Genomic DNA, 15,279 nt, shown 5'->3' with positions numbered 1-15,279 from the left:
ACAAATTGGTATAAAGAGGTATGGCAGATTGCATTACTGGGGAAAATGATTAATAGATTGAGACTTGCATCGTGTTGCCATTTCTTGAAGAGCAAAAAAGAGGACAGCCTGAACTGCTGCTAGCCTGAGCCAGGGAAAGAGGTGTGCAGGTACACAGAGCTGCCAAGCCTGTGCACCTCTTTCCCTGGGCTCAGGCTGGCAGTGGCCACGGCATGCAGAGCCATCTAAATTTAACCCCGCCCCCTAAAACCTGGACATTTTCATTGAAATGTAAAAATCCCTCAGATGGGCATGTTGCCCCCCCCCCCCCAGACATATCCGAGATTTCCCGGATGTATGGCAACCCTAGACTTGCACATTTAAAAAGACAATTTTACTGCAACTTGGGTAGACTGTATAGATTTTATGAGTACAGCCGAATATGGCAATCTTCTGGCAACAGCTCTTTGTACTGTATGGTTGACACAACTTTCCTACCCCCTCCCTTCTTTGGTGAACTAGGCTCCCCTGTGGGAAAAGGGGAATTTTATTTTATTTTAATTTTATATAATCTATTTTTCATAACATCTCTTATATCACTAGGTGGTGCTATATCCATATGAATATTTTGAATAAAAGTTTAATTATTCATATCACTTCAATCCATCTCAAAGCAGTATATATTTTAAGATTTTGCACTATTATCTTGGGTGTGTTTCATTTTTTATATGTATCATGATTTAATAGATATTGTTTGTCTTTTGCTTAGTTTGTCACAATCTTTTATGATCTTGTATATTTTATTGACATAACATCAAATCAGTTATTGTGTGGTTACTATTGTGGAAATTTAAGTTGCTGTTTTATAGCTCTTATTTTGGAAAAGTGATGCTTGTTGTTAAACATTTAATAAAAAATATTTTTAAAAAGAAGGAGGAATCAACTGGATAAGAAAAACCAGTGACGACATTACTGTGTCAGAACAGGAATGAAATGCAATGTAGCCAACATTAAGCACACGGGCGCCAACTTGGATCCTTGACTGTGGGTGCACAACATGCTGCACTGCATGTCATAACTTTGCAACGCAGCATGCATGCATGTGCACCGTAAGAAAAGCTGGGCCTGGGCCGGCACTTCCTCAGGGCCCAGTTTTTTTCACAGCACAAAATATTGTGGGTGCTGTAGCCCCTATAGATGGCGCCACTGATTATGCACTTTAGCATTACAGTGGTACCTCGGGTTAAGTGCTTAATTCGTTCCAGAAGTCTGTTCTTAACCTGAAACTCTTCTTAACCTGAAGCACCACCTTAGCTAATGGGGCCTCCCGCTGCTGCCGGAGCACGGTTTCTGTTCTCATCCTGAAGCAAAGCTCTTAACCCGAGGTACTATTTCTGGGTCAGCGGAGTCTGTAACCTGAAGCGTATGTAACCTGAAGCGTATGTAACCCGAGGTACCACTGTATAGTCAACCATTCACTACAGTTATGCCACCTGCACTAGGATACTCATTCTCATTCAAGAGCACATTTTTTAAAAAAACAAACTACATCCCTGCTCAAGATAGTATAAAGGGAAAGCACGCATCTTTATATCAGTGCTGAAATCAAGTCTCTCAGACGTACTGCACAGATAATTTTTGAGGAGGACAGGGAAGAACATAGGAATACTATGCTCACCCCAAGTCTTACTCTATTTACTTGGATGTAATGCACACCTATTTTGGCCAAATTACGTCATGAAAATTAGGGTGCGAATTAGATTTGATGGCATATTTACATTCACTAGCAAATACCTTTTTGGTTTCAAGGTTTTGAAATTTGAGGTGCGCAGTAGATTTGATGGTGCATTAGATTTGCGTAAATACGGTATAACAGCAAGTGAAGCAGAGCTGAACAAAATGTTTTCATGTTAAAGGTACATCGAAACATGAGTTTTGATGAAACAGAGAGATTCTGATAGTTTTCAGCTGGAAGAATATTCCAGAACCATAGAACCTCCACAGAAACATCTGACTCTCATGCTCACGATCTGAATACTGTATCATGAAAAGGCAATGAGACAAAGGCCTCTGAGTTTGATCTTAGGTCCTGAAGGTTACCAGCTCCTTAACTACTTATGGCTATATGGGAAAAGCTAGAACCGGCACTATGAATTGTGTTGGAAAACAAAAAGAAAGCTAGTGAAGCCTCAATGAGATTGGAGTTATATGCTCCAACCTGTGAGCACCAGACAAAAGTCAGTCTGCCATATTTTAGACCAATTGAATCTTCCAGACCATCTCTGAGTGCAGTCCATATAGAAGACATTGCAGCTCATCTTCTCCAGGAAAGACTATAGCTGGAATATGAATAATACAATTCATCACAAGTCATTAGATACCATTCCACTAGATAGTCCAATCACATGAATCCATTTCAGATTGTGCAGGGTAAACTCCAGTTTATGTCTCATCAATAACTTAACATCTTACATTTGGCAAGGGAACTAGCTTTGCTTTACTTAAAATTAAAACACCTTAATTTTAAATGCATTGCTACTGCTTGTTTCCAGATAAGCCACTAAAAGAACATACTATAAAACACTAGAAATTAACAAGCAACTGCTACTCAGTGTACAAATTAAAAAATGATAGAATCTCACTGCCAGCGGTTTCACATCTTCCATAGAAGCTTGTTTGGGCTTAATAAACTTTCCTTCAACCATATGTGGTACTTTAGTATTCTCTGGTGTAAGCTGGAGACGAGATACCAGTGATTTTTGACGTCCTCTTTTCTTTTTATCCATCTTGGATTGGTATCTTTGGTCCTATTGCCAAGAGAGTTATCATATTATTTTTGAAATGTGGCAACCTGTTTTCAATGATATTTTTCTTTATTGCCAGAAGAAATTATACTCCCCATTTATAGTGGCAACTTAAAAAAACAACCCTGAGGTTTTGCTTGTCATAATTTTTATTAAAATATGTATCTTATATAAGAATGACAATGACCAAGGGTGCCAGCTTGAATAAAATAGGGGGGGTCTGCATAATCAATCATAAAATGCTGTGCATGCACACCATTTGAATGGCAATGCCCATGGGCATACCCACGATTTATTGGGGGGGGGGCGGGTGTCAGTTAAGTGTTGTTGTTTAGTCGTTTAGTCGTTTCCGACTCTTCGTGACCCCATGGACCAGAGCACGCCAGGCACTCCTGTCTTCCACTGCCTCCCGCAGTTTGGTCAAACTCATGCTGCTAGCTTCGAGAACACTGTCCAACCATCTCGTCCTCTGTCGTCCCCTTCTCTGTGTGCCCTCCATCTTTCCCAACATCAGGGTCTTTTCCAGGGAGTCTTCTCTTCTCAGTTAGTTAAGTACTTTTATTTATTTACTTGAGTTGGGGGCACCTCTCTACCCCAACCCTTGGCTATGCCCACAGCAATGCCTAACAACTTGGGGGGGGGTCCGAAGGGACCTTGGCCCCTAGGAGTTGGCACTTATGTTCTTACAAGTAATTTATGCTGGTAATTTACACAGCTGTGAAACTATGAGATACCTTAAAACAAAAATATTTTTCAAATGGCCATAACTGAAAACTTACACTGAGCTTGCAGAGTATCTATGACATATGATAAAAGCTATTGTTTTGACTCAGGCTATTTACATCTCAGCCTGCCTTTAAAAGGCTAACGCTCTATACACCTCTAACCTATTTGACCTATCTCTATACAATACCTGTACAAAATTATGGGGGGGGGGGCCTTCAACCCATGGTGCAAGTGAACCTACATGCAAATCTATTTAAAAATACATAAAACATCCTAAGCTTTACAACATTTGGTTTTCTCATTGAGTCACATTAGGCAGGCAACCTCTTTCCTGTCAGGTTTCCCATTTGTTTTTGAATTTAAAAGACCTGCAAAACAGGCAGAAATTCAAAAAAGGATACAGTAATCTGTTTTCAAATACCTCCCATCTCCCTGCTGTATTAAAAAGCTCCCCCTTACAGCTTTTAACCTTGGCTTTTGAACTGCAGAAGCAAATGTTGGTACTGTATGTTTCTGCCCTTTCCGAGGCTACAGAAGACCAAAGGCCTCCAAAAAGCTTGTAGTCCTGGAAAAATAGGCATAGAAATGAAGCAGCAGGGCGGGAGGAATATAGAGGTCTATGGAACCAGGAGAGAGTGAAAACCTGGCGGAGATAAAGGAAGGGAGCGGGAAGAAGGAACCCAGAACAAACAGGCAAAAAGGAAAAACTAAGGAAAAAATCCCTTCCAAGATGGTTTTGGGTTTTTTGCTGCGCCCAGAGCAGAAGGGCAATAGCCTTACTACTGTGGCGAAGGCAGGAAGTAGATGTGGAGTTAGGGGGCTGTCCTGCTCCTGATATATTCTTCAAAAAATTAACTTTATCAAGGATCACATGCCTCCCTTAAAGGAGAAGGGGAGAAGCCTGTAAATATTTTCCTTAATGCTTCGCCCTTCTCTCACCCCACATAACCTGAGGAAAGTCTCCCAGTCCCTCTCCTCTCACCGACCTACGAAGGATGGTGGGGAGAGAAGGAAGGGGTCGTGTGTTTCTCCGGTACGGAAACAACAGATGCTCTTCGCGGCTGCTCCTTCCTTAAGAATGGCTGCGTTAATATTGAGTCTCTTTCTAGTGACCAGGCCAGTGGACAGAAAGGCTCACCCCTGCTCTCAGAGGGACCACCTGGCAAAACCCGCCCCACCGAGGCTGAAGGAAGTGACCGTTATTCCAACGGTAGAAATAGGCCCCGCCCCCTTCTCCGCCTGTGATTGGCCGCCCTACAAGGGCGCGAGTGGAATCCACTGCTGCTCCTGGACGTCAGTTCCAAGAGCCAGGGAAGGAGGGGAGAGTGAAGATCAACATCAGGAATAAAGATCGACATTGGGATCTGCTGCCCTTATGCATCCCGCCGGCTAAGGCAGGTGCCTCACCTTGCCTCGTGGGTGAACCAGCCCTGGTAACCTATGACTGGCAGACCAGACTGAAAACAAGTGTTGGAACAGGGACTTCGGTCTTTGAATCTAACTGCATTGTTGCTTCACATTTTTACATTAAAATATCAAAATATTAGAGCTCTGAATTCACTTTTTTTTTTAAACAACTTAAACTTACAACCACAATCATTCAAAATATTTCAAGTTACAAGCACAATCGTCAGCCAATTTACATTTATATCACATTCTTTTATTTTCTTTTTTGGACTGTCCCACTAAAATTTTATTTTTTAAAAAAATATATTTTTATTGCTCAATTTCCACATAACAAATTATCAAACCATATACATTATTCAACACTCCATAATTTTCCCCACCTATCTAAATGTATTGGCTTGCCCAGATCTTGTGACCACTTTATCGTTGTTTCTTTTATTACTTTATCTTTCAGTTCCCATTCAAGGAGTAGGTGGTACATTTTCAATATAATTTTTTTATTTGACTGCAGTAGTTCACTTTGCAGTTTAGAAGTTTTCTGTTCAAAACCTGTTTTTTTATCTTGGTTAAACAGGTGCACTATTTGATAATATTGTAACCAACTATTGCAATAGTCCTTAATCTCTTCGTATGGTTTTAGTTTTACAACCCCCTGCTCTTTTGTTAGTAATGGTTGGTATGTTGGCCATTTCTTTTCCATATTTATTCTTTTTACCACTAATACCTCTAGTGGAGACACACACCAGGGTATCTTTGGTTCCAGTAGCCATCGATAATTTGCCCATACTTTGTATAAGGGCTTTCTGATGACTGTATATGGTTTGAATTCACTTTTTGAGCATTTAAAAGTGCAGCCAGTCTTCATGCATGGCTTTGGAACATGAGACTTCTCCGTGCAGCTAGGTTTTTTTTGGCCTGCTGAGGAGGTCTGAATGGGAGATTTAAGTAAATTAACCTTTGTTGGTATCTGAGAGGTTTGGGGTATTTTTGACTGGAAATCCAAACCAGCTTCAGACTTATCTCTGACCTGCAATATTAACAGTGTGCCACATTGCAGAGTTGTAGTGTGCTGCACTCAGCCCAACCTGCAATGTGGGTGTTAAAGCAACAGACAACATTGCAGGGTTGTTGTACAGTCCTGTATCAGCTTCAGCCCAATGTTCAGTTGGAGTCTAACACTGCTGAACAACGTTGGAGGGTTATAAACCACTTAGCACCTGACCTGAAGTACTTCGTGTGAAATACTTGCAATATGTGAACCTTGCAATATGGACAATGAAGTGTACTTACTTTGGAATTTAAGAGTCCTTACGGAATTTAAAACATTTTTAAAATAACTGAGAAAAAGCAGGAACTCTGTTAGAAACTTTTGGGTTTGCCTGGGTACATGTGTCTGGAATCACTGGTACCCAATACCACCCAAAGTTCAGTCAACATTCTGCTTCCACTGTGCACTCTCAATATCCATGCTGTTTGTCAGGTTTCTCCTTTCTTTATGGTTTCCCTCCCCCTTTCTAAATATATTCTGTACTGCTGCAGACCTTGCTGTTGTTTAGTCGTTTAGTCGTGTCCGACTCTTCGTGACCCCATGGACCAGAGCACGCTGGGCACTCCTGTCTTCCACTGCCTCCCGCAGTTTGGTTAGACTCCTGTTGGTAGCTTCGAGAACACTGTCCAACCGTCTCATCCTTTGTCGTCCCCTTCTCCTAGTGCCCTCAGTCTTTCCCAGCATCAGGGTCTTTTCCAGGGAGTCTTCTCATGATGGGGCCAAAGTATTGGAGCCTCAGCTTCAGGATCTGTCCTTCCAGTGAGCACTCAGGGCTAATTTCCATAAGAATGGATAGGTTTGATCTTCTTGCAGTCCATGGGATTCTCAAAAGTCTCCTCCAGCACCATAATTCAAAAGCATCAATTCTTTGGCCATCAGCCTTCTTTATGGTCCAGCTCTCACTACCTTGAGATTCCCTGAGATTCCTTGAGATTCCCCAAATCTGCCAAGACCTTCTTGCATATGGGGGCTGCTGTTTTGACTATGTCAGCATGGGAACTCTCTCCTAAAGATCAGGAATAGAATAGAATATTATTATTTATCCCATGACTGACTGGAGAGGTGGGAAAAAACCCAAACATCCTATTTCACCCATGCCAATATAATAAACACAATATTAATTATGTAGCAATTGCAGAATTGCTCCGCATCCCCTCACAGCAATGAAAATAAGTTCAGCTGACTCATTTATGAGTTGAAAGGCCACAACTTTATTGGTGTGAATGGAAGCAGGCAAAGGACAGTTCCAGGAAATGTTCACACTTCTCGTTTCTCCAGATCTCTCTCTAGATCTTTGTAACTTGCAGTATACAAAGAAGGTGGTAGATGGGAAGATGGGAAGCAATCCAGACCTCCACAAAGGGATGCTACAGACATGAGCAGGGAAGGATTGTGTGCCTTAAATGACTAGCCAGGCTCACAAATGAAACCATGTGTGAATTTTCTCTTAACTCCTTAATATATAGATAGTACTTACATACTAGTGACTTATAAACTGTAAAATGTGTCCATAATTAAAGTAACCTAATATTGTATATTTTAAGGTCATCTTATCTAAACTCCCAGACTGTTGGAAATCTGAAACAGTCTGTAAAAAGTCAGCTCAGATCTGGTTAATCCATGCTTGGTTTATCCTCATGTGGGCATCCCAAAGATTTAAATAGTGACAAATCTTTGATTTGTTAATCTGAAATGCTTAAGTCCAAATATGAAATTTGCAGAGGCATTTATTTTAATCAAGCCTGACTGGATGAATCAGGAACAAATGTCACACTAAGGAACTATGCTCACATATTTAATATACCATGGCAAAAACCTAAACTACATACTGATGGGCTCATCTGCTTCTCACTGTTGCACAGATTTATTTACAAAACTGCCGTTAAAGCAAATAGGAGCCATCTTTATATGGTCAAGAGAGTGAACGCTTTTTAATATCTCCCTTAAAATACAGACAGAGTTAATTCCAGTGGAGTAGTCATGTTAGTCTTTTGCAGCAAAAACTGCAATTATCAGTCTGCCTATTCGGTTTTTAATCTGCGATCATCTCAAGGAGTTGAGGCAAAAGTTTGTTACAAATAACTTTCATATAAAGGACTGCTTTAAGTTAATGTAATTTAAAAAGGATAAACCTTTCTACAGATTGTATCTGTCAGCTGCTTCTTAAAAAGATTATGGGCATGATCTAGTCAAAGCTAAGTACTTTTAATTTACATGTATTTTAATGTGAAAGTTATATGCACATCCCTTCTCAATGAACTCAATAAGACTTGAATGTCCTTAGTGTCTGCTGGATCATGTTGTAAACATCTTTTCAATAGAATGTACTTGTGGAATACATGGAAAGTATAACAGAAGTGCACATTATTATGCTTTATAAAAAGAAACTAATTCAGAATGGCAGTGTGACATTCTAACTTTTAATAATAATCTAGAACAGTATCTGCTAAGCAGGTTATCGGGTTATCAGCAGAAAGACAAGAAACTGGAATGTACAGATACATATCATCACACTCAATCAGCTAAAATCCCACAGAGAAATCATGTGCTGCACATTCAGACCCAGGTGATATGTGATAACTTCATCAAACCAGAAAGAAGAGGAAAGAGTTAGTCTATTGTTACCAATTTAGTTAATCCTCTTGAGGACTGGAGAACAGTAACTTCAGCTGAATAAATGCGAACATTTTCCTCATAAATGGAAGCTTTAAGACATTTTATTCACAAAGGTGGCTTCTTTAGCCACCAGTAGCAAGAGAAAGGTCATATTTAATGTACAAAGCTGTGAGTCAGGTTCTCCCATGGATGAATATAGTATTCCACTGAAGATATAAACAGTTTAACTCAGAATGGCCCAATACAAGGTTAAAGTCCTGAATTATCAGGGGTCCAATTATTATGACTAAAAAGGGAATAAAAAGCTGGAGTTGCGCTGCTAGTTTTCAAATTGGCTGAAGTGACAAATTTTAATAGTACAAAATGTGAATTCCTTTTCACATCTTTTGAGCTAAAATTGGCCCATGGCCACTGAAAATCAGTCCAAATAGGATAGTCTTACTAATTTATATTAGATTAGATTAGATTAGATTAGATTCTTTATTGTCATTACACAAGTGCAACATTGCACAAGTGCAACGAAATTGGATGCCATCCCTTAAAAACAACAAAAGCAAAACAACCACAACAACCAAACAAACCACATTCCAGCCACACCCACACCCACACCCATCAAACTCCCAGGTCACACTATCGAGTTACAGCATTCAAAAAGGCCACAGCTCTTGGATAGAAACTGTTTTTCAGTCTATTTGTCCTTGACTTGATGTTTCTATATCTCCTGCCAGAAGGCAGTAGTGCAAACAGACTGTATCCCGGGTGAGATGAATCCTGCAGGATGTTGTTTGCTTTCCTAAGACAACGGGAACCGTACAGTTCTTCCAAAGATGGGAGAGGATGACCAATAATCCTTTGGGCTGTGGTTATGACCTTCTGGAGCACCTTCCTCTCCCTAGCTGTACAACTGGAGAACCAAGCACAAATACAGTATGTAAGAATGCTCTCTATGGAGCCTCGGTAGAAGGACACCAGCAGTCTCTCACTCAGATTGTTCTTCTTTAAAAGTCTGAGGAAATAAATTCTCTGCTGGGCCTTCTTCACCAGAGCAGTGGTATTTGCGCTCCAAGTCATGCCCTGATCGATAGTTACTCCCAAAAACCTGAATTCCGCCACCCTCTCCACCCGTTCCCCGTTGATATACAAGGGCTGAATGTCCGCCTTTTTTTTCCTGTAATCCACCACCAATTCCTTGGTCTTAGCCGTATTAAGAGCCAGATTGTTCTCTCCACACCAAACACAGAGCCGCTCCACCTCGTCCCGATAGGCGGACTCATCCCCTCCTGAAATGAGCCCTACCACCGTAGTGTCATCAGCAAACTTGATGATTTTGTTGCTGGAATAGATGGCTGTACAGTCATACGTATAGAGAGCATAGAGCAGGGGACTCAACACACAACCCTGTGGTGAGCCGGTGTTAAGGCTAAGGGCTGTGGACATATGTGACCCTACTCTAACCCTCTGAGAACGTTCTGACAAAAAATCCAAAACCCAGAGACAGGTGGAGTTGGAGAGTCCAATCGCCTCTAGCTTGGACACCAGTCTATGGGGGAGGATAGTGTTAAAAGCAGAGCTAAAATCCACAAACAGCAGCCTCACATAACTCCCCGGCTGCTCCAGATGGGACAGAGCAGCATGGAGAGTGGTGGTGATAGCGTCTTCTGTGGATCTATTTGCCCTGTATGCAAACTGGTAGTTGTCAAAAGTTGATGGAAGACAGGAAATAATGTGACGGCGCACCAGTTTCTCAAAACACTTCATGATGATTGGAGTCAGTGCAACTGGTCTGTAGTCATTCAAACTACTAATTGTGGATTTTTTAGGCAGAGGGACAATAGTTGACAACTTCAGGCAGGGTGGGACAATAGACTGGTGTAAGGACTTGTTGAAGATCTTAGTAAAGACCCTCGCCAGCTGATCAAACAGAATATAGCTCAAACAGAATTGCTACATGCAAGGTTAAAAGTTCACCATTAAGACTACAGATATGATTAAATGGCATGCCTTGATCTAGATATTGTTGGACTTTTAAAAAGACAGAATGTGAATCAGGATGCACATTTGAATACACATAATATTGAAATATGGTGCATTGTGACCCGACAGAATCCATATATTTAGATGTGCATTGGAATGAGCAACTGATTTACATCTGTGGTTCCTTATTCTGCCAATGGTATATGCCCAAAGCCTTGCTTACACTCATGTATCTCATTAGCTGGGTATGTATTCAACAAGGTCTTAAACTGAAGGCCTAGAATACTGGTAAATCATTTTCATTGGGAGAGCGTATAAAAAATGCCTCACCAACATACAAAGGTATGTGAAACCCACAATTCTATTATGAAAAACCATTTTTATATGCAAAACAAAAGATAAATTGGCTACTTTTAAAATTAAAAATAATGAAATGGCAACAGTTGAACATTAAGATATCAGTATTTAACTGTAATGCTATATCTGTACATTATTATTCTGCCACTAGCTTACGGCACTGCATTACAAATATGTATTCAGATTTTCCCTCTTAATATACAAGCAAAGCCTTGAAGTCATTAACATATTAATACCATAAAAATAGCACAGCACAGTCTTCTCTTCAAAGGATTATTCGTAATAAGATTTCTCTGGCCAGATTCTCACTTTCTGCTGTCACGTACTCATGTACTCAGCATAGAACCCAAAGCAATACATAACAGAGTGGATCTGACAGTAATAGCATATTTCTGATCAGTTTATTCAATAGGCTCACTAGCTAGTAAAGTAATCTGAATTTTTAGTCATGGAGCCCAATCCTTTGCATAATTAGAAGGAAGTCCTACCGAGTTCAATGGAGCTTTCACCCCAAATCCACGTGGGGCAGGGTTGCGGTCGGACTCCATGGCCTCCCGCTGGTGGCGGGACGTGGGGAACGTCCTGTGTCATCAGGAGGTCCCAGCCACGTCATTGGCCCGGCTGGCCAATCCGGCTGGCTGGGGGGCGGGGCTGGAGCTATTTAAACTCTGGTGCGAGCCAAGGAGCTTCCTCTGGCTTGCCTTTCTGGATCTCCTGCCCTCCCTCCCTCTTTTCAGGTTTCAGCATTGGCCTTGCTATGGACCTCGGCTGATCACTGTTGAGGGGCCTGGTAGGATTTTTTGGGAGCCTCACAGCTATCTCTAGCTTCTATGAAAACAGATGGACAAACCCTTACTTCCCATATTCTCTGGGATCTATAATCAACACATGGTATCATTTAATTAGACAATTTGCAAACTGCTTAAATGGTAGTGTTCGAGGCATCTGAACTAAATTATACCATGTGAGGTTCCCAATGTGTGTGTTTCTCTGTGGAGCTTCCCTTTTTTTTTTAACTAGCACATTTTTTTGTGAGTTTGAGCTAGTCTAAGCGTTTCTGTATCACCTCAAGTTGTTCTGGCACTTTCATCCATTTCCTCTGCCCTCTTTCATTCTTGGGACCCCTTCCGGGAGCCCTCTCCACAAACAGATCCTCAGTCCGGGGGTCGTCAGGCCAATATAGGGCCTCTATCTTGCCCCCAAGCCACACCTCTTTTCTCATGGGGGTAAAACCTGGATCCCCCTCACAGCTCCAGTGCCTCAGCCTCTCCTCCTGTACCCACATTCACGTACTGCCCTCCTTGTCACTCACACCAGGGGGAGTGATGGGGTCAACTAGACCACAATGGACCACGCCACCTAGCCATCCTGCCCCACTTTCCCTAAGACACCCCCACTCCCTTCTCACAAACCGCCTTCATGAACCAGAACACCCCAGTCTCAGTGGCAGCTCCCCATTTCTCCCCTCCCCCCTTGGCACCCCCACAGAGCCCATGGGGGAAAGTAAGTCTGAATTCAAAGGTAACGGGCTGTAAACCAGAGCATGAAAACTCACTCCACATCCAGCAAACCTCTTCACCTGCGGAAGAGGTTACATAAACAGCTAACTCAGATGGACTCCAATTTCAGATCCAAGCCACATTCATTAGCACCCCCCATAGTTTGACAGGGATGGAGATTAGAGGAACTCACAATTTTCAAGAATAAAAAGTGAAACTGTTCAGCAAACAGAGCTATAACATTTCCATTGCAGAGCACAGGGAGAAAAAATCAACACTTACTGCGGATCCTCACGGTGGACTCAGCAACCTAGAAGCCCCAGCAGCAGCCCCTTCTCAAACCGAGGACCGGTTGAGTCTGTAGCTATCCTCCCTGAAGAATACAAAGGGCTGAACCGGATTGGCCCCAATTAGGTCCAGCTGAACTGGGTTAACCCAAATTGGATGCCTGTGTGTCCTGAGAGAGGCTCCCTCCTGCAGCAGACAGAAAGGGGATGCCTAAGTTTTTCAGGGGACGTCAATAAAGTGGCAGGTGACCCCTGCGAGAGCTCTGAGTGCCAGGACTGGGGTGGGTGGCGCTTTGAGGGGATGTTGTGCATACAGTCAATGAAAGAGGGCCTTGACGCCTCCTTGCAGGCTTTGCACCCAGGTGTGTCCTTTTGGCAGCCCAAAGGGGTTTATTGAAGGTGTGTCCGCAGGGGCTTCCTTCCTCCCACGGAAGCGTGCATAGCATCCTAGTCTCCAAAGGTGAGAAGCAAAGCCTGTTGAACTTCCTGGATTAACTCCTGACTTACCTGGTTTAGGGTCATAGTCGAAGGTGCGCCCCAAGAGGGGAAACTTGAATCTGCAAGGCAGGATCGGAATACAACAGTTGACTCTGTGCCCGATATACCGTCTCCAATCATGCAATCCAACTTACTTATGAGTAAACGTGTTTCAGCCATATTGGGCAGTGAATGGTCACTTTCAACGGCCCCTGTCTTCCCCTTTTATGTTTGCAAATGTGGCAATGGATGTGCTCCTCAAGGTCTTGTGTCAGTATTAGACTGGACAGGAGAGGAAATAGTCACTGTCTTGTCAGATGAAGATGCCAACATGGATTAAATATCGCTAGTCACTCATTAACAGGTCTTCATTTAATTTAAAAGTGCTGTGTTAAATAATAACGACAAATAAAGATGCTGTGTTCCTTATACTCAATTAAATGAAACTATTTCTCCAGTTTCTTGTTACATAAACTGCAGGAATCAAACAAAAGTACATAATTAGCCACAAATGTATCCATTTGAAGGGAAATGATACATGAAAGCGTTTCAGTACAGCAGACACCCCCTCCCTGCTTTCAAGATGACAACAGGTAGCTTAGTGTTGCTAGGAAACTGCAATGACAAAAAATGTCTCAATGGGGTCTACTTTCAAAATTAAAAAGGGCTGGAGAGAAACGGACAAGATAATGAATACCTAAGAAGCAAGAATGTCAAACGTACATAATTTAAAGCTCTGGATTTTACAGTTGAACTCTTAGAGCACAGTAAGTTGTTCTTTACAAATGTAGACCTGACCACAAGGCTTGTTAACTGCCTGATTAGAAATAAACAAATTGTCAAACCTCATGCAATTAAGATTAAAAAGGCATGGATGCAGAGATTTAAAGGAGGACGCAGCTACTATAACATTTTGGAAGCTGATGTTTACTTCTTCTGGAAAATAATCACACAAAGACACTTTGGCAGGTGCAGTTTCTCATAAAATAGCGCCTGTCAAAAGTTTTGTTATATCCGTGGCTTTCTGAACTGCATTAAAACTCTTTCAGCAAGACTTCACCACCTGTCTCCCCACCAGCCAGGAACATGTGTGCAAACCACTTGCTAAATGTAGATGCTCCCTCCTCTGCCGGCTGGTTTTTCCACTCATGCTACAATAGATTGCTGAATAGAAAACTTTTTCCAAGCCTGCATTACTTGAATCAAAGCTGTCTAGGGTTAGAACAGTCCCATTCAAATAGAAGTTGGGGACCTTTATATTATTATCAGAAATGAAGCCCCAGCCATGCATTTATAATGGAACGAGTGAAAAGCCAGCTGTTTGGAGCCAGCTTTACTACAAGCTAGAATAATGTGATTAAAACCAAGATTCCCACCCTCCCTTTTCTCGGTGTCACATCAGCTGAGCTTGCACAACATAAGGCACATAGAACCAATTGTGCCTCCCTCTCTTGAGAAATTTCAAACACTTTCATTTATGTTCCGTTTCCACCCCCTTGGAAGCAGTTGTTGGCCAGGTTGGCTCCTGCCAAGGGCGTAAGCCCGGGTTGGGTGAGGACACAAAAATGGTGCCTCTTCAGTCTAGCTGGTTTTGACCTTTAAAGCCCTTCATGGCCTAGGACCCTCGTACCTACGGGACTGCCTCTCCCAGTATGCCCCACGGAGAGCCTCAAGGTCCATAAATAGCAACACCCTAGTGGTCCCAGGCCCTAAGGAAGTTAGATTGGCTTCAACCAGAGCCAGGGCCTTTTCAACTCTGGCTCCGGCCTGGTGGAATGCTCTGCCTCATGAGACCAGGGCCCTGCAGGATCTGATTTCTTTCCGCAGGGCCTGTAAGACAGAGTTGTTCCGCCTGGCCTTTGGCTTAGAATCAATTTGATTCCCTCCCTCCCTTTCTTTTTTCCTTTCTCCTCCTCTGATGAGGCTGCATTATAATGTTTTAATTGTTTTAATGTTGTATTTTAATCTTGTTTTTTAAGTTGTATTTCAATCAACTTGTTTTTATTATTGGTTGTTAGCCGCCCTAAGCCCGGTCTTGGCTGGGGAGGACGGGGTATAAATAAAATTGTTGTTGTTGCTGTTGTTAGCTAGGAGTGGCTAGGAGC

General features: G+C 42.2%; 1 protein-coding gene across 1 annotated transcript in view; it reads right to left on the bottom strand.

Moving 5' to 3' along the window:
* The window catches only part of DNAH14 (dynein axonemal heavy chain 14), a 133,529-nt gene extending 128,840 nt beyond the window's left edge, over positions 1-4,689 (bottom strand). The window contains 2 exon segments of the mRNA XM_077925616.1: positions 2,622-2,786; positions 4,496-4,689. Of these exon segments, the coding sequence (XP_077781742.1) occupies positions 2,622-2,765 (144 nt within the window). The 5' untranslated portion in view covers positions 2,766-2,786; positions 4,496-4,689.
* Between the last annotated feature and the right edge of the window lie 10,590 nt (positions 4,690-15,279).

This window comes from Podarcis muralis, chromosome 3 (assembly GCF_964188315.1).
Source record: "Podarcis muralis chromosome 3, rPodMur119.hap1.1, whole genome shotgun sequence".
NCBI classification, from domain to species: domain Eukaryota; kingdom Metazoa; phylum Chordata; class Lepidosauria; order Squamata; family Lacertidae; genus Podarcis; species Podarcis muralis.
The sequence above is the reverse complement of the archived record's forward strand: the minus strand, read 5'-3'. Positions and strand labels throughout refer to the sequence as shown.